The following is a 19,814-nucleotide window of genomic DNA, read 5'->3' as shown; positions in this document are numbered from 1 at the left end:
TATCGAGAAATTAAATAGTTTGATCGAATAAATGTTATTAATACTTATTACGCTAGGAGTAAACTTTTCTAATTTATATTTTTATAACTATTCTTTTGAGTCGGGCGATCCAGCACGTAAGAATCGCATGGGAACGATCAGTTGCATCTCCGACAAAGTGGAGTCTCATAAAACCGAAGCTAACATTTTCCCAAGCGAAGATCAAACTTTCCACGTCTACAGCGATTCGCCGACGTTTTCCGATTTTTCATCGTAAATTACGACATGTAATGTCAAGGTAACGAAAAACTGTCATTTTTTAACATGCGAAAAATTATTTAACGGTGCCAAGACGTCTTTTTAGCCTCGCATTTGTCCTCACAAGGGCAAATTAAATATAAAGTGCATACGTATATGTAAGTGCGAAATTACTGTTCAAAACATTTAGAAAATCAAATACCCTTTATACAGCTTTTTAGCAGATTTCAATTCCAATTTGTTCGAAATTTCGATTCTAATTTATTCGACGTTCTTCCAGTTGTTCATTCCTTCCTTGGCTGTTTTGGCAGAATTTCATTATTTCAAGTCTTGAATTAGAGATTCGTATCGAGATATGTTCCATCAGTGCTACAGACACGAATTAAAATGCAATTTACTTAGGTGAACTACTTGATATTACGTTGTTCGATGAACAAGGATAATAATCTCGATTCGTTAGTTCCTTATACATCTCCTAGGGATAAATATTGCAATATTTCGTACTATATATTACGAAATTCAATCAAAGTTGATATAACACGTGTACAAAATATTTATACTTATTTTATATGTATACAATGTTAATTTACTTTACGAGGATAAAGTCTTGATTAAAATTTTGATAGAATATCAGTAGAATAGATATACTGTACACATTTATTTGCAAACTATTTTATAGGACTATCAAATATTTTATCCTCATACGGATTGTTCCAGAAGTACGTATGCGACTAATTAACGAATCACTAACAGAAGAGGTATCGTATATGATAAAGAAAATCGCCACTCTTTTAGCATTTCTTCCTTCAAGAAAATTGGAAAGTAAAGCTGAATGCCACGTTGATATCATCCGAAAAGATCTAAATTTTTCATTCCTTAATTATCTCCGACAAGACACCCAAACTTTATCTATTTTTGAACATCTTCGGATGTCATGCCCGCTTAACAAAATAATAAAAATACGTTCTCCGCAATTTCTACATATGTATGAAGCTAAATCAGCCGTGTAAAGTTAATTTACTTTTCTGAAATCTGTTGCTGGGTAAAGAATATTTGGAGCACCCTCTTCGCAGAAGTCGCGAATCTATTAACACATATCCACCATTCGCCTAAGTGGCTTACAAACGTTTGTGAACCACTTAAGCGGTTGGCGCAGACACGTGACGCACACGAATGCTGATGCTTGCTGAAGCCAGGGTTTCAATAGCTATGCACAAACGTTCACGAGCACTTGGAGCCCTTGCCATGTAAGCAATTGTTGATCCGTGTACGAAAAACGATAGCCTCTCGTCTTCATTGAACGCGCGCAAACAACGAATTTCATTCCAAGTACCGACAACACTTTTTAACAACACTCGTGAACTGTGAATACGAAACGAATTGCTACGTACTTCTAGTTGATCTATATAGAAAAATCAAAACAGGAACAATTTCTTTCCGCTTACTATAATTAATTCAATGAGCAAAAATACAAAGATTTTGTTGCTGTCGTGTTATTAATCGTAAATAAATCTTTCACTTAAACGAAAATAATTTAACAATACAATGTATTCTTTTGCATCCGTTTGTCACATAACATCTAAATGTGATAATCATAAATCAGAATATGATTTAGAGGATATTGTTAATTCTTGAAATAAATTTTATATAATTATCTACATTATAGATATCTATAAAAATTGTCTCCTACGGATGTTCCATTTATCATTATGTTTTACATTGAATATTTTACTTATACAACTTTTTACGCTGTTAATAAATGTTCGTTAAGTTGTTAGTTCTTAATGAGACATCAATATCTGATCTATCTGACTATGCCAGAGTTCTTAAATAAATATTACGATAGATAGTACAATAAAAATAATATTGGAAATGAAATGTCCAATACGGTAAATAAATGTGTACTTTTACAAATATATATAACTGCCGACGATTAAAAAGTCAAATAGCTATAAAGGACAAAAATTAGACATATGTAGATCGTGTGCGTGTGTAAATGTGTACGTGAAAAATAAATGCGCGTGAATTTTTGACTAAATATGTGCCAACAACGCTGAGAAATTACGTGAACAAATAGGATATACTGTATTATAAAATGACTTTTAAACGAGAAGCGTTTTAAACAAATTAGACGCCACGTATCCTCACTTGAATATTTCTATTAAATATATATATATATATATATTAATATATATTAATTGCATTGTTAGTACTAAATTACATAGATGTTTATTTATAGATATATCGTATGTTATTACGTCAACGTTGTACAAAAATTAGACACGTATTTTTGTTAATTTTGCGTACTGTAAATTTTTCCAGAATGTTATCTGAAAAAATTAGATCACGCGTTAAAAGTTTAAAAGACATTTTAATATGATAATGCGGGCGTAATGAAATAATCTTTTAAAAAATTATTAATTACTCTCGTGGTATCTTGAAGATGTCTGATTATGTGCTTATTACAAAAATATCTCTGAAGACTATGTGAGAGATGAAACGGTTAAACATCTTTGGTTGACTTAGATTACTAATTTCAATAATTATTAATGATTAGTGAAAAATTACCAGAAAGACGAAAACTATGAATGAACGAAGGAAATTATGTTTTATCTTGATAAAATAGATCGAATACTATTATTATAATAGTAAGAAATTTCCTAGTGGAAATCTATTTTGTGTCATTAAATTAAATTGTTAAATAGGAAGGGGTTCTTTTAATTTTTTGCAATTTAATTTTTTAAACGAAATCAAACGAGATGAGAGAACAATCAACAATCAAAGATGTTTACTTCGAATTTATGTATAGCGATTAAGTGGAAAATTGATTGTCGCAGAAGCGTAGACAACGAAAAATATAGAGCCCAAAACGTTTTGTCGTAAAGGTAATATTCATAAAAGCTACAAGCAACAATTGTAAGACTTAAAAAAAGTTACATAATTCTAACGGTTATGAGAATCAAATATTATTCTGAACCTTGTTCAAGGTTTATCGATAGAGAAAGAATTTATCCACTTCTCAGTGTGCTTTGGAATTTATTACAGTTGTTATAGCGATTAAAATATACATGTATTATAATAATTAGATAACTGAAATTCGAGTACATCTGATTACTCTCTTCTAATAATGAATGCAATGGTGACCTGATAGGTAGTTTCGTACAGATAACAAAGGTCAATTTATTCTTACTTTTACGTTCTAGACACTAATTAATAACCATGCGTATAATGATTCACACGCGACATGTTATGTAGTTTTTAAGACAAAATTCTGATATCTGAATACAACTTGTTGTATGTTTGTATGTTTAGAGTGAATATATAACATATATAGTATATATGAAAGAAGAATATACAAGGAAATAATGAAATACAAATTAATAAGTGGACTAGTGAGTTATAATAAGGTTTCTCATTTTTCAAATACAATTTTATATTCTGATGCCAACCGAGATAAATGTAACCTCAATTATACATTTGTAAAATAAAAAAAACACTTCATAGTCAGCCAATAAATAATGTAAAAACGATTTGATTTTTAGTTAACAATGTTTGTTTATTATTTTATCTCCATAGCAGGAAATATGACATCAAATTGCGTAACAAGAAATATGGACTTGGATAAAGTAGCTTACATTATATATATTCCATTTGCTGTATGGGCAAATGATAAATAACAAAACAAAAAATTATAAATTAAATTTATCAGCATTTTTTGATTGATATTCATTTTTATGATAATTTAAAATATATACAAGATGTATAAAAATAAAAAAGAACAACAGTGTACAATCAACTATTAATCACGTTCAACAGACATATTAGTTCTACTTCTGAATCTGATTATTTCGGAGCTATAAGACCTTTCATGCAATCGAACGTATTACCATCTGGGTGTACGGTAAACATCGTTCCATCTTCTCCTCGTACACGTAAATATCCGTAATCGTCTATACCTAGTATTTTAACGTTTTGTGACACTCCAGATGCTGATAATACCGTTACATTTGTGTCGCTGTTGAAACATAAAATACATTTTAATCTTCTGATACTATCGATTATTAACAATATTTCTCAATAATGAAATTCACAGATAGTAAACGTTAATAATTAAAAAAAAATTGTAAGTAAAACTTACGTATGCATCCAATAAGTATAATATGCATCCAGAAAATCATCTATATCACCACTTTGTACGATATTTAACCATCTTTCAATTTCATTGAATACAATAGCAAAGTATTGTTCGTATGATATCATTTCTAATTTTTTCTGATATATTTCGTTAAATGTAGTAACTATATCATTAATGCAACATGTAGGTTCTTTATTGAACAAATTTATTCCAACTCCTAATAATGATAATTATTAAGAAAAAAGAGAAGTGATTTTATTAAATGTTAAATTACGCGTAACAATGGTAATACTTACCAACGTTACATATATTAAGATCTGACATAACATGAGTCTCTACAATCAGTCCACCAAGTTTAACATTATTACCAGCATAAATATCATTAGGCCATTTTAATCTTAGATCGATATCCTATAATTAAAAATTAATAATTAATTAATTATATATATAATGATAAATATAAATAATGATTATTAATGATATAGTACTTCATATCCAGATAGAGACTTAAATGCGGATATAATTGCAACAGAAACCAAATGTTGCAAAATTGAGATTCGTCTTCCAAGTATGGTATCAGTAGGCACATGAAGTTGCAATGTGAACAGTGCTGCACCTTTTGGACTGAGCCACATATTTTTACTCCTTCCTTAAAATTCATACAAAACATATTCATTATATGATAAAAAAAATCAATGATTGGTAATAACTAATTGATTAAAGAATGTTTTGGCTTCTCTCTTTATTCTATGATTCTAAAACTGTACGAATTTACATCCTAAGGAATTGTCGGCACTTCTCTTTACTTTTACTTTATTCTACATGCATAAAGGTTTATAAATCAATTCAATGGAACGTAAATTGTTCATTGCACCACTCTTGTGAAACATTTGTTAAAAATAATGATCGGTTTAATCGATTAAACAAAGAGCCAAAACTGTTAGTGAAAGTTGTTGCACATGCTTTAAACTATGTTCACGTACAATCCTATTATAAATATAAATATTAAATTAAATATTATAGCAGCTAAGTCTTCGATCTATTGAACAGAGATCCTTGTCATACCTCGTCCTTGAGTTTGCCGACGGACAATAACAGCTAAACCATGTCCTAATTGATGACCGTTAAATACATCCATTGATGATGTCATTATATCAACGTATATAACCAAACGCCCTAATTCCTTGGTAGATAAATTCTATAGCAAGAAAAGTATGTATGATAAGTCGATAAAACAATAGATACAATTAAACTGAATTAAAAAAGAAGTCAAATTTATCATAGCTGATATAATTTAAAAGAAAAATTACCTCAAAATATTCTACAGTTGAGAAATTGTCAGGACATTGGTGAATCATAATTGGTAGGAACAAAGCTGAAGCAGGTCGTGGAACTGTGCTGCTTCTACAAAACTGAATTTCCAGCTTTGGCATTTTTAAAGTATCGTTTGCTGTCATTATACCCTTCAATCTTTCTAGCATTTCGAGTTTCAACTATCAACATGAAAGAAAATAAACGTAAATACTAGTCTCTTTGTTTTTAGTTACGGATTTTCTAAATATACGAATTACACAAAAATATTCGCAGAAAATTAGTAACTTTAACATGACAGAAGCATAATTAATTCAAAAGCAAGAAGTATAGCATGAATCGACAGAAATCGCTAGCTTTAGTATTTTTGAAGTGATAGTAATTATAGAAGAATTTATTGAAGAATGTTGCATAGTATAAAGGGAGCCATCAGAGATGGAATCAAATATAATGCAAATAAAATTGGACAGTTTTATGAGTTCTTGCAAGAACAGGAAAACACAGATTATTGACTACGCAAATTTGAATATAGACAAGATAAGTTTCAATCTTTTATAAATAGTATGTACTTTCATGAGTAATAATTTGATTTGACTATATTAGAATTGATTTAAACTTGTAAACATATCGAAATTGATTCCACCCCTAGTTATTATATAGCGATACTTGTTTTTACAAGCGCTTTTAGTAAGTAGTATTATATTTACAAGAATGTACTATATTTGCAGAATTATCTTTGTTAGTGGTTACCAGAAAGAGAACATTAAATTAATTATTATTACACTGTCATCGAAGTCAGTTGTCAGTCTGCAAATTATTCTCAGAACATATCAATTTTCTATTTCTTTCAACAAAGTTGAAAGACGTTGTATACAAAATGACAGTAACAGCATCTAACAACATTATGTAGTAATGTTGACAGACCCCCTTCTACCATGCTTTATTCAATAAATTTTTTCCTAATTTTGGTAATATCAAAGATATTGAGAATAATAATCCTTATTGCTTCGTTACATACAAACGTAGTTTGTATAGAACAAAAATCACCTAAATAAAGGATGTCATAATTATAATTGTTAATAGTTTAAATATTATAATATATATAAATATTTTCTTTCGAAATAACAATTATTTTTCATACCTCATGTCGTCCCAAAAAGAAAGCAGATGTATAAGTCGTATGTGCAGTTACTTTGGCAGTACTACGAACTTCTATTTCAAGATGCGTTTTTAATAAATCATTGAATATTTCCAGCCTAGTTGCGTTACTTTCTTTCAAAGCATTAAATTTACTTTCTTCGAGTTCATATTGCATTGGATCCACTTCTAGATGTATTTGAGAAAAAACAAGCTTTCCGCCACTTCCTAGCAGGGTCGCAAGTAGAATACTTGGTGTGTGCCAAGTTTCTTCTGTTCCAAGTACCTTTAGGTCAAACGAATGCGAGTTTCCCTTTTTATCTTTCACGCTCACTGTCGCTGGCGGAGACACACTAGATACTCTGTAAAAAATACTGAAATGTCTTAAATTGAATTTGGAAATAATTAATCAGGAGGATTATTTTTCATTAGAAATAAAAAATATAATTATAATCATATAATAATAATGTTTTCAGATGAAACATAAATATTAATGTTAAAGATAAACTGCAGTATCTTTTTTTCATTTACATTTTAACTTTACACCTTAACTTGTAAGTACGAAAAACAATTATAGCTAAAAATCTTACTTTACGTCTTCATGATCCTGTGAAAATCTCGTTCTTACAGGAGATGCTTGATAACAGAAGATATGATGCATCATGCGTACATGCTTCCATTTGCCATAAGAAAAGTGAACCAGCTCGTTTTCTCGTACTTCTGCCGTTTTAAACGATGGAAGTAAAATATGAATTACGTCGGAGCACAAAGCGAGCAACTTGCCACCGTGGAGAATATATTCCACGATTCGGTTTCCAATCTCATTGCCAACATTTCCACAAACGACGACTAAAGCTGCATTTTCTACCCAAGCGTCATTACGTGCTTCTTCTGGAGATAATGCGTAAATGGTGTACCTAATATTAAAAGAAAATTTCTTTTAATATCAAATGTAAGAAATTTTGTAAAATATCGAAGATCTTGAGAAATTTTATATTTTTGATGTGTTTTTAATATCTTAAAAAGATTAGTGCCATTCGAAATTACTAAAATAAAGATGATTTTGTACATTTTTCCATAAATATATTAAAACAAACAATCATACTTATTTGTGTCAAGAGATTCTTCCAAAACACCTTTTACGTTGTTACGTGCAATAAAACTATCAGCATATATTAAAACATTTGGTGGTTTTACATTATTTTTTGATAACTTTCTTGTTATCTCTGCTATGGAATTCCTATAACATGGAAATTTCAGTAAATTTATCAAATATTTCTGAAACTTTCCTTTTTTACTCAAGAAAGATTAAATCTTTTAAATAATTATTTTTTAATATAGAATACTTACTTAAAAGGGCTTGTAGATGCTATGGATTTGCTATACTTAGCATCATAAAAAGACTTTGGTTCAAAAAGTTTACTTGTACTTTTTATATCACTGCAAGATACTTGTCTGGTGCTTATAGTACTGGATACATCTAAATTATCAAGCATATCAAGTGATTTACTAGTAGAATGTGGAACACCTTGAAATTCAGTGGTATCTTTTGTGATCTTTTGTATTTCATCTTGTGATAATTGATTCTCATGTTGAGGAATGTTTACTGAAACTGGTGTAGAAACTTGACTTCTAGTTTCACTCTCTATAACACGCAAATTCATTTAACTTATATACATGAGGATTATATTAGAAAAATACTTGTAAAATTTGTGTTCATGTGTTTAATAACTTTTTTATTATACCTAACGTTTCATTGGACTCCACACGCTTCATCAATTCAAGTTCTGCATCTGTTACAGCACTTTCTGGATATACTATTAAACCTGGAAGATCCTTAACTTCAAATGGTTTGCATTTCTCGGATACGAGTTTGGCAGTGTCGCTTAATGATTTTAATTTTTCTGCATGCGTTGTCCATTCCTCTTTGTCTATAAATTCTTACAAAAATATATACGAAACTTATTTTATGCCTTCTCGTTTATAGGTATATTTTCTTATTACAAGATACAATTTCTTTTTGTAACGATCAGAACGCTCTCGAGTTCTTCACCATTCATTCCATATGAACAAAAATCCGAACAATCGGCAATATAAATTTTTGTGGAATTAGCAATAACGTGAAAAACCGACAATTTTTTGGTATTATCCAGTTCTTTCGTTAACATAGCGAACTCCACGTTTAACATAATTAAACACAATGAGTGAATCATTTCACATTCGTGGATAAAAGATCTCGCGCATTTGTTTCTCAATATTTACAACTGAATGTAGTGTCAATTGTATCAATTGTGTTAATAAGTGTCAAGTATGGGAAAAATAGAGAATTTATTGTAAAAATATGTCATATGAGTATTATGAAATATTTCAACCCTAAATAAAAGAAGTACATCTTATCTATTAAAAAACTTCTTCAATCTTGGTTTGTTATATCTGATTCGTGATATATAGAAATTCATAGCTTATTGGATAATCAGTGCCATTTTTCAATTAAGAACAAGCTGTTTCCTATTTTTGAAAACCTATTACATAATTAAGAATTGTTGTATAAGATTGCGAAAGTTGTCAGGTATATTAAAATAATGAGAATATATTTCTTCACAGTTAAGAAAAGAAGATAAAAGCCTTTGAAGCAGCATTAGTAAAGATTACATATTCCTTAAATTATGAACTTGAATGCAGTAAGCTGTTCTCAGTTTTACTACAAGCAGAAAACTGTATGCCAGAAATCCTACTGGTAGACTTGATGATCATGAATTCTATCCTCCACTAATACATTTATGTGTATATATATTATTCTAGATAAATTAAGATCACATCGCTTGATTGTGACTTATTGTCCACAATGATAAATTAACTAAGTACATACAATAACTACATGCAGTAATCCCTGATAAATGCTTTATGCTTTCAACTAAAAATAGATTGAAGTAACAATATCATATGCCTGATAATTCATCCACCAAAAAATTTCGATTTTTATATTTTAAATTTCTTACATTTTGTAAAACTTTTATTAATAGTATTAATTACATAAAATTCTTACTTTTAGTTGGTGGTGAATTCAACACATCACTATTGTAAAGACAAGGCTTTCCTGATATCAGGACAGCTGGAAAAATATAAAGCTATTATAATCTGGATATTTTAGTAAACAGGGTTGAAATCTATACATACTTTCTATTCGTTTCAATAACAAGCCGTTATTAATGTGACATTGACCTTCCATCGCTGCAATAAAAAATTTTGCAACCATATCTAAATCAGATTCTATAATTAAATCAATATTTTTACTTGCTGTCCATGTAATAATTAAACCGTAATCCTCGACCTAAAAGACACAACATATTTAAACGCAGTGCTAGCTTCTCAAATAAACATTTTTATATGTGTATAGTGTGGGAATGTTTCTACGTGTAAAAAATTTACATAAGCTTTGTTAGATAGTCAGATCATAAAATATCATGTCTATCTATATTCATTTCAATAGACATAAACTTTCACATAATATATTTATTCTCTTTATCTTTTAAATAATAAAACTACTAATATCATATTCCCTTCATACAAAATAATCACATTCAAAATGGAAAAAATGAAGAGAATAAATAGATATAGTACCTTAGTAGCATGTGTTGCAGCAATAGGATTATAACTTTTAAGGTCAGCTTCAACAAGAATATAAAGTTTGTACTCTGATTGTAACAAAATTCCATTACGATTATTTGTATGCAAAGGAAAAAATGTTTTTCCATACTGATACGTTAACCAACTTGAGATGTCAACTTTTTGCTGGTAAAATTAGTATTGATGATTAATTATATCTAACTAACTACAACAGAGAGTTTATTTATGGTATTATTGCTTGATGCATACTTGAGGAAATATAGTACACAATCTCATATCATCATAGTACCATAGTAATTCTTCTAGTCTAGCATCACTTTTATTCACACATAGACAAGAAGTCATAAATTCATCATTTTCACAAACATTCATAGGAGAATTTGATTCTTAAAATAATAAGAAATATTTTATTATCCATTATAATGAAAAATCTTTTAGTAGGTTTTCAAATTATATATGCATGTATATGTAGCATATATATAAATGTATTAAGGGTCTGGATCAAAATGAAATATATATTATAATAAAAATAAAATGTAACATAAAATGAATCACTAATTGTGTCGTAACATAAATTTGCTACATAATGTAGTATACATAACAATTCACATCTGAATGCAAATAAAACACAAAAAGGAAATGTAAGTACTAGCAGGGTTTTATTAGTTTTAAACACGTTATATATTAGTGATTATTATAATAATAACATAACATGTATGTAATGTTAAATAGATAATAAACTTACAAAATCAATCGAAAGGCAAATGATATTTGTACATAAGTTTTGTTTTGTGCAACAATATAAATTTACATACATATATAAATACAATATTCAATTAACACCTAGGTCTGAAAAAGTGAAAGCAAGAAATAATTATTATCATCTACAAAATATAACGGACGATGTGTATGTATAAAACTTTCTGACTTATTTATAAACTATATTCCACAAAATTATGCAACAAAAATAAATAATATCTCTTATTTAATACAACTAAAACAATTTTAAAATGCTACAAATCATATTAATATAATAACAATACATTATTCATATGCATATACATAAAACTTATATAGAAGATATAATATAAAGCCCAACAGTTTGATATACAAATTTTATTACTTACTAATTTCCTAGTTATTCTTTTTATTGTATAATGACTACAGATTAATTAACAAATCTCAATAATGTATGCTTATAGAACATAGATGAAATGATATAATAGTACTTGATAACTATAGTTATATAATTTAAAGTTATACAATTTATATCATATTTGCAAAGTATTGTTTTTAAGAATTTTATTTTGAATCAAAATAAAAAGCATGAAATAAATACAAATTAGATACTATAATATTGTAAATATTTTATGCACTATACATGTACATTTTTGGTTTTCCTACATTTGTTACAGCTTTTTCATATAATGATTTAAAGTCATTGTGTAATCATTTTTCAATGTATTGTAATATTTTTATAACATAAATTAATATAAGGAAATATTAAATTAATAAAAATAATAGATAATATAAGGTGCATGTCTAGTTAATGCAAATACGTCAGGAATGTATATATATGAGTCAACATTTTTTTATTTTATACCAGTCTTTAAAAAAGTTCTAAAAATTATTCAGTATTATTTAATAAGATATGTTTATTTACATGTATGCAAGATATATGTGTAGCATCAAGATATATAATAAAAATAAATTGTAAACAATTGGATAACTATTAAGAATAACCAGTGATATATTAAAAATTTATATATCAAAAATTTAATAATTTATATAATCTTATTTTATACTTTAGAAATGTAGGTAATCTTTAAACTATATTAAAACTGCATAATTTATTAACAATTTATAATATTACCAAATGTAAATATTAATATATTACCTTTATTTGAACTTTGTTTTTTATTATAAAACATTATTGATGGGCAAGTGGTTGTATCTCCTTGAAATAAATTACGCAAGTGATTTTTTAAAAATACAATCCTCCTTGACTGGATTGATGTTGCTATCATATAAAGAAATGTCAAGATCATGTTGATAAAATTATATTTAATATTTTAATATATATATATAATTCCTGAAACAATTATTTATATTATATATTTTTCGTGTTATTAGCTTTATTAAGTAAATGGTGTTATAACTAGATAATGTACTTATATAATAATAAAATTCATTTATTTATGTGAATTTATTAGGGTTTATTTGTTTATGTATTTCGTAAATAGAGTAAGTGTGTTAGAAGTCATTTAAATCGAACATAATATATCAACAACTATAACCTAGAAAACTATGAATGGAGAAGTTAAATAGCTCTCTAAACCAATTAATATGTTATAATAAACAATGATTATATTACATGAATCGTCATAAACAGAATTCTGCAACTGCAATTGTCACTACGGTTCAATGACTAAAATAACTATCGAAATCCTACCTGTGCTTCCTTATTAAAAGTATTTATAAATTACATACCTATTTTTTAATGCTACTACTTGTCTATGAAGTGATTAACAAAAACATGAGCAAATAAACTTTGAATGTCGTTTCAAATTCATAAATTACTATTATAAGAACATTATGCAAGATACTTTAATTTATTGACGTTTATGTAGAATGTGAGTAAGGAAGGGCGCCGATATGAATGAGAGAAGTTCAGCCGAAAAGTACACTCCACGAATTATCGCCTCTAGCGGTCAAACGACCGAACTATATACACATTTCTTCCTCCGGTGTTTTAAAACTGCTAGAAAAATAGTAAGTATCGAGACAATATAATAGCATCAGAGGTATTCGAAACTTTCTGAAATCCCTGGAAACGATGACATTTTCTGAGAAAATCCGAGAGTAAAAAATGTATCCTCTAAAATAGCGATTTTGTATCAATCAGGTGGCAGGATTTCGGTGTTTCTTGGAAATGACGTTTTGTCTTGGAATTTTCGAAAGCTATTTTGCGATCTTTTTTTTGTATCACTTTTCTTTAAATTTCACGTACTCTATCTATTATCTATTTCCTGATTTTAGTTTTATATTTTTTCTCCCTTACCCTTCACTGATCCTCAGTATCGATAGAGTATATCGGAAGAGAAATGTGCGTATAGTTCGGCCGTTGGCTGCTAGAGACCGCCATTCTTAACACGTATTTTTTTGCTGACTTTTTTAACATTCCATCGGCGATCAACTCATTTCTGGTAAAATGTAGTTCAACTTCGATTATTATCACAGAGGGCGCGAAAAAAGGTTAAATTGATGCAATACTTTTTATCTAAATTATAATACTTCATAGCCACCATATCTGATTATTTTGACAAATACAGTACACTATAGCTACACCACTTCTTGTGTAACTTCTAAAATTACAAAATGAATCAATACATAAGATTATATGTAACATTTAATTTAATTAATTTAACATATAATTCGTTCTAACATTAACTTTCAAATTGCGTGTAAATGCTTTATAAGTCGTATAATAAAGTTTAAATATTCTTGCGAATTTAAAAAAAAATTTTATTTAAGAAATTTCAAAATAAAAATTTATATGCGAGGATAACGCTCGCGATACCCACCACCAGTCACAGTAATCGCGATTTCGTTTTCAAAGTTCTTATGAAAACATCCTTTTCTTTTTTTGTGCCTTTTGTTAATAAAAATTTCAGTATAATGCTCAAAACTTTTCTAATTAAGATGAGTCTACACATAATATTATTATAACATTTTATTACACTAATTTGTCTCCTTTTCTTGCTATCCTTTCTTTTGTCCACCATTATATTTCAATAAGCTAAGAGGAGTTGGAAGATAAGGAGAAGTAAAAATGCACGAACTAATTAAATAAGATATCTGCATTTTACAAAGCAATAAGTTACATATGAATCCTTATATAAGAAACCAAAAAACTGAGTCGCGGCGCGTAGCTCGCGTTTTATAATACAAACTGTATAGCCAACGTTATCGGCTGGGTATAGCGAAGTGTTAAAAAAGCGTAAAATGCTTTCTGAAGAAGTAAGGCTTTGATATTTCGTTTTCCATGGTACGTTGCACGTTTGAACTTTGGGCCGTTGGAAAGGCATTGATAATTGTGCACATGGACGTGTTTTTACATCTCGACATCACTGCATCGAGAAGCTCGATTTTTCCCCTTGGAAGACTGGAACAACAATGTACTCCGTCGACAAAATCTACTGTCGGATAATATAGCACCAAAGACACGTAGTAAGAAGCAGAATACAAATAGCCACGACATCAACACGTTTTTTGAGATTTGAAATTAGCACCACCTACGAGCTTGTCATTTTTTCGATTATGTTGAGAAAAGAGTCACGAGTGAAATTATGCTAACTGTAATCGTACAAATCGATGGATTTCACTCGTTACTCTTCAGTTTTTGTTTAAAAATTTTACTCTAGCGTGAGATAAGGTCCTTATATATATAATTAGTGATTTGATTGATATCCTTCAATTTTGATTCGCTGTCGCTAATGTTGATGTGACCGACAGTGGTGACGACGTTAATATAAAGAAACTAACTCTAGCGATTTTGAACTAGTATGTTTTCTTTCTTCTTTTGTTATCATTCTTGTTGATTTTCTGTCTTTGTTGTTCTCCTTTCAGCCTTGTGAATTAGCAATTATCCATCGATGACTCGACGAGCGGCGATTCGTCAGTAATTCTTTCGGCTATACGTTGGTCAATAGGTTCCTTATCTTTGTTTCCGTCGGATTCGAGATCCGACAACTGTTCGCATCAATCACTAGAAGAGAAAGGCATTTATACATAAGTATTTACAATACAGTAATCATGTGTTATAGTAAAATACTACATGGCTTAATTACTAATCGTAAGTTAAACAATTAATAAATACCTATCGCTGTTTTCGGTTGTCCCTTCCTCGCTGCAATCTAAATCAAGTTCACCCTGTATGGCGCTCTGTAGATCATCAATTCGTTGAAGCGCCAACCTGAGATCGTCTCTAGCGACTTTGGTCTCCGCTTCAGCAGCCTCAAGAGATTTTTCCAATTCGCGACGAGCACGCGTGGACTCTTGTTCACGCGCTAGTGCCGAACTGGCTTCTTCTCTTGTTTCGCGTAACGATCTTTGCAATCTTCTCGAGGCATCTTGGGCACTCTGTTCCTTCGTTCGAAGTAACGCAGTCTCAGTTTGTAGTTTCTCTACGTTTTCTTTCAATCTAGCTATTTGAGTCTATAACGAAATACAATTCAGAATGTCATGAATAATCCTTAAAACATCAAAATGTCAAACCCTTGATTTAAACAAATGGAAAGTAACTTACTTCCAAGCGCGCTCTTGTCGTTTGCTCCAATTCGAGCTTACTTTCGAGTTCCTTAGCACGAAACTCGAGTCGTCGAGTAGCGAGACTGTTTGCAGTCGGATCGCCAAGCTGCTCGACGGATTCGAGCCGTTGCGTCAGCTCTGAAAGTTGATCTTTCAACGCAGATTTCTCTGCCTCCAGAGCAGCAATCTGCACTTGCGCTTCCTGCAACTGGCCCTGTTCCGCCGACACTTGCTGCACAGCCGCCCGATACTTCTTCAAAACCTTTGGAATTAATTGTTAATTGTTAATTATTTATTACATATCGCTATAGATAATATTTGTAAATTAAATACGAAACACACTTCTGCCAACTCTTCTTCATTTTCTTCCAATTGCGACAGTAGCTCAGTTCGTTCGCGACTAGCTACATTAGCACGATCTTCTGCTTCGGAACGTTGCCGCAGTGCTTCCTCCAACGAAGCCTGCGTCTCATTCAGTTCTTGCTCCAGTGCCTGTTTCGCTTTAACCGCAACTGCTCTAGCGCATTCTGCATCTTCCAACTGATTCTTCAGCTGTCGCAAAGCTGCTTTACCCGTCGAGTCACCTTTCGATCTCTCCAGCATCGTTTGAGCGTCTCTTAGCAATGCTTTGGTTCTCTTCAAATCTCTCTTCAGCCTATAACGTATATAATATAAAGTATAAAATATACAATTAAAGAGTTCACGAATTGACGTGTCAAATATTTTTCGAAGAATCTACTGTCTCCCCATATACGACTATAAAATCAAGCTTTAACGTATAATATACCTATGCATGGTTTCAGCTTCTGCCGCACGTTCAGCACGATCCTGTTCTTCGATAGCTACCAAACGACGTTCCAATTCATGCTTCTCTCGAAGCAATATCGTCCTCTCTTCGTGCTCGTTCTCCAACTGCGACTCTAGAGCTTTCACCTTTTTCAGAGCGTTACCACGTACGTCTTCTAACTCCTCGTCCCTCTGTTGCATCTCTTTGCGTATTTCCTTGCGTTGTTGCTCGATGCTCATCTCGAGCCTTAACTTCGCCTGCTCGAGCAACTGCACCTGGCCAGCTAAGTCGTCCAACTCTTCTTCCTGATCCTTTACTCTTTTCTCCAGCTCATGCTTCGCTTTCTTCAGCTGTGCTACTTCCTCCTCCGTTTTGCCACCAAATGTTAATTCCTCAAGCTCTTGGCCCAATGTCCGCAATCTTTCTTCCTTCAATTCGATTTCCAATCTTGCGTCCTACGTTGAAAAGTAAGCCATGAGAATATAGTTACGAATAAGAAACAAAGAGTGAGATTAAAAAAGCATTAAATTCGATAAGTAGAAACATTTTAGATCAATATACTTACACTAAGGTTCTGTTCTATGGTAAACTTCTCCGCGATCGCGATTTCTTTTTCTCTAGCTAATCTTTCACGTTGCGCTTTCTCTTGCCGTAGATCGTTCATTAAATTCTGAGTTTCTGAATCGAATCTAAACAATTCAGGAAAAATATTTATAGAATATATCGTCAGAATTTTTATAGAAGAACGAAGGTACAAAGGTATTGAATATTGAAAAAAAAGACCAAGAAGATAGAAGAGAAAAAAATGCAATTTAAATTTTAATGTACATATAGTATTGTAACAATTGATTCATGAAACATGACTGAATGGCACATCGTTTTTCCATAGTAGCGACAAAATTCTAGTTTCCGGGCGATCACAAGACCTATATTTGGAGCAGTCAATCACGGTTTATGCACCCAACGAACCTCCAACCAGTGGCTGATGTTGGCCGCGCAAAATTACCGAGCTGGCCAATTGCCAGAAACACTTGTTGCCGCGGACGAAATCAGAATAGAGCATCCCTCGATAGCGTAGAAATTCGACAAATTTAACGAGTAGCCAAGAATTGTGTCGCCAGTAAAAACTTTTTCTTGTGAATGGATACTCCGATCGTTCTTTCAGGAATTTTCCTGCCAAATTGTACAAATGAACAATCTATGTTATCGTATTTTATCAGTATAATCAGAACGATGATTTCTTGAAGTATGAAAGATATTATTTATTTTATTTTATTCTATTCGTGTTTTCCAAAGGAAATTGCTATTATGAATTTAAGTAACTTTTATATCAAATTACAAACCGTAACGATTTGAACTATTTTGATGAAATTTTAATGGATATAAGATACATTGATTTGTGTTAGAAATAATTCCATATTAACTTAATAATCAACTTTAATTTAGAGAAAGATCATTTTCAATTCAATACCTTCAAAAATCTTCTCTTAAATCTAGTATAACAGAATTAGAACATCCTCTGAATCTACGCTACTAGTACAGTATCGTTTACGCAAAAGTTTCCAAAAATACTTTCTACATAGCCAAGATGAAACAAATGCGAAACGCTATTGAAATAGCGAATAAAAAAAGACGACGTGAAAGTTTGAAGTAGCACGTACTTGCGCTGTTTCTTTTCCAGAAGATTATTCCTAGCTGTCTGTTCTTCCAACAGTAGTCTCAAGTCGTGCATCTCGCCATTCAGTTTTTGCACGCGTCGTTTCCATTGTCCAACAACCTGACGTTGTTCCTCGACCTCTTCGTAAGCATCGGCTAACTGGAACACAAAAATATGTTACGTTTAACGTCATTCCACGTGGTTGCTTTTCTGGTTTAAATTTTTATCGTAGTAATTTAGTATTCAAACACAAGCGTGCAAGTAGATACAAGCTGGAAAAAGAAGAAAAAATGTATTCGTTTTCGAGGCTGTCCAGTTTATTATATTTATTTATATTTATTTTATCCTTTCTTTATATGATTTTATTGTCTTATTTTATTAATTGCTCGTGTAAATTAAGTCTTAATCGAATTACCTTCTTCTCCAATTGCTTCTTAAGTCCAACCAGTTGCTCGAGATCATCCTCGTGTTGCTGGGCCATTTTTCTCTTCGTGAACTCGAGTTCCCTTACAGCATGTTCGTATCTCTGCTTGTAAACGCCACCGTCTTCACCGTCTTCGGCATCGGACACGACACCGTTTAAGTCTGCGGCCCTCGCATACAAAAGTTCCATCTCCAGACGTTCGGTCGTTTGCTGCAGATTCTTATTCGCCTCGGTCACATCCTGCAACTCCCTTTCGAGTCGTAGACGTTCCGAAGTCTCAGCGTCGATCCTTTCGGCCGCCAACGTCGATGTTGAGTGCTCTTCCGCAAAGTCGGCAGTCATTTCACTCAGCTGCAATAAGAATCAAGATAAGAAATTATTTATGTTTCATTTACAAACGCTTCTAGCTTACGGATATTCTTAATCTCTCCGCCAACATGTAGCATCGCGTAGTACAGATAATATCACGAACATTAATTGGATTAATTTACATACACTGTCGACGATTCATTTATTATTTATTATAGCCTATTAAAAAAAGGAAAATACACATCTCGATTCTAACAATTCTAAGGAAAACATTTACTTGGTACTATTTAAATAAGATGATCTTCACTGGTCCATTTGTTCATCGAAATCAAAGCACAAACAATATACCACTTATTCGGAGTCTTTCATTTATCAAATGACACGGTTCCTAGTGGCGCACATCAGAATTTACAACTTCATCCTATGCTCTAAAACTAACGTGACATTTAGAGGCGTATTTTCCGAGCTGCCTATTAAATATAGTATCAAAAGCTAATGTTACCGGAAAACACAAGCGAACGTAATAGCGTGCCGATGGCTGGTTCAACACAGATCAGCATAGTGTTATTTCTCTAAAAGCGATTGAATGGCGTTTCTTTTATGTCAGATGCTCTGCTGACGTCGTGTCTGTTCAATTCGAAGGAAACGAGAGTTCGAACGTATGTCCAGATGTTTATAAAGAACGTACTAGGCAGAGTGTTTAGAAAAGCTGGCACTCTTAATCGGTTGCGCGTGAGTTGTGAAGGAGAACAACTTAGAAAATTGATCTGCCTAATCTGACTTTGAAGTCTCAATTGTTTTTTTTTCTTTTTTTTTTTTTTTTTACTTATTCTACTTTCTGCGTTATTTACATACGAGGTTTAGAAAAACCAGGAACGAA

At 31.2% G+C, this 19,814-nt stretch overlaps 3 protein-coding genes across 18 annotated transcripts in view; 1 reads left to right on the top strand and 2 right to left on the bottom strand.

The window, feature by feature from the left end:
- LOC100642618 (metabotropic glutamate receptor 7) overlaps window positions 1-3,767 on the top strand; it is a 43,647-nt gene extending 39,880 nt beyond the window's left edge. For all 7 annotated transcript variants that reach the window (XM_048411692.1, XM_003400370.4, XM_048411690.1 and 4 more), the window contains one exon: window positions 101-3,767. In XM_048411692.1, the coding sequence (XP_048267649.1) occupies window positions 101-256 (156 nt within the window). In that variant the 3' untranslated portion in view covers window positions 257-3,767. The remainder of the gene's footprint in view (window positions 1-100) is intronic.
- On the bottom strand, window positions 3,768-13,127 carry LOC100642502 (biotin--protein ligase). 3 transcript variants are annotated; one of them, XM_048411696.1, is made up of 17 exons: window positions 12,938-13,127; window positions 12,345-12,539; window positions 10,697-10,833; window positions 10,442-10,612; window positions 9,998-10,151; window positions 9,867-9,932; window positions 8,566-8,760; window positions 8,171-8,465; window positions 7,926-8,060; window positions 7,411-7,737; window positions 6,825-7,182; window positions 5,683-5,865; window positions 5,438-5,570; window positions 4,861-5,021; window positions 4,669-4,783; window positions 4,376-4,589; window positions 3,768-4,252 (listed from the first exon to the last, which is right to left on the bottom strand). In XM_048411696.1, the coding sequence occupies exons 2-17, from the start codon at window positions 12,493-12,495 to the stop codon at window positions 4,081-4,083; spliced, it is 2,967 nt and encodes a 988-aa protein (XP_048267653.1). In that variant the 5' UTR covers window positions 12,496-12,539; window positions 12,938-13,127; the 3' UTR covers window positions 3,768-4,080. The 3 variants fall into 3 exon arrangements, with proteins under 3 accessions (XP_048267653.1, XP_048267654.1, XP_048267655.1); XM_048411697.1 differs by lacking the exon at window positions 12,938-13,127 and adding an exon at window positions 11,193-11,296 and having other exon boundaries at window positions 12,345-12,480; XM_048411698.1 differs by lacking the exons at window positions 9,867-9,932; window positions 9,998-10,151; window positions 10,442-10,612; window positions 10,697-10,833 and having other exon boundaries at window positions 12,938-13,126.
- Window positions 13,128-14,289: 1,162 nt separating this feature from the next.
- LOC100642299 (unconventional myosin-XVIIIa) overlaps window positions 14,290-19,814 on the bottom strand; it is a 65,608-nt gene continuing 60,083 nt past the window's right edge. For all 8 annotated transcript variants that reach the window (XM_048411683.1, XM_048411682.1, XM_012315837.3 and 5 more), the window contains 8 exons: window positions 18,617-18,976; window positions 18,206-18,360; window positions 17,110-17,233; window positions 16,545-16,999; window positions 16,100-16,412; window positions 15,756-16,019; window positions 15,327-15,664; window positions 14,290-15,215 (listed from right to left, as the gene is read on the bottom strand). In XM_048411683.1, the coding sequence (XP_048267640.1) occupies window positions 15,209-15,215; window positions 15,327-15,664; window positions 15,756-16,019; window positions 16,100-16,412; window positions 16,545-16,999; window positions 17,110-17,233; window positions 18,206-18,360; window positions 18,617-18,976 (2,016 nt within the window). In that variant the 3' untranslated portion in view covers window positions 14,290-15,208. The remainder of the gene's footprint in view (window positions 15,216-15,326; window positions 15,665-15,755; window positions 16,020-16,099; window positions 16,413-16,544; window positions 17,000-17,109; window positions 17,234-18,205; window positions 18,361-18,616; window positions 18,977-19,814) is intronic.

Source organism: Bombus terrestris, chromosome 14, assembly GCF_910591885.1.
Source record: "Bombus terrestris chromosome 14, iyBomTerr1.2, whole genome shotgun sequence".
Taxonomy (NCBI): Eukaryota; Metazoa; Arthropoda; class Insecta; order Hymenoptera; family Apidae; genus Bombus; species Bombus terrestris.
This window is presented reverse-complemented; position numbering and strand designations above follow the sequence as displayed.

Excerpts from the sequence above, each read along its gene's own strand:
- LOC100642502 (XM_048411696.1), bottom strand. The coding sequence starts at position 12,495 with ATGATCTTGACATTTCTTTATATGATAGCAACATCAATCCAGTCAAGG. Across the intron at positions 7,183-7,410 it reads CAGGATCATGAAGACGTAAA|AGTATCTAGTGTGTCTCCGC; the intron begins GTAAGATTTTTA and ends TATTTTTTACAG. Across the intron at positions 5,022-5,437 it reads TCGGCAAACTCAAGGACGAG|GAAGGAGTAAAAATATGTGG; the intron begins GTATGACAAGGA and ends ATGAATTTTAAG.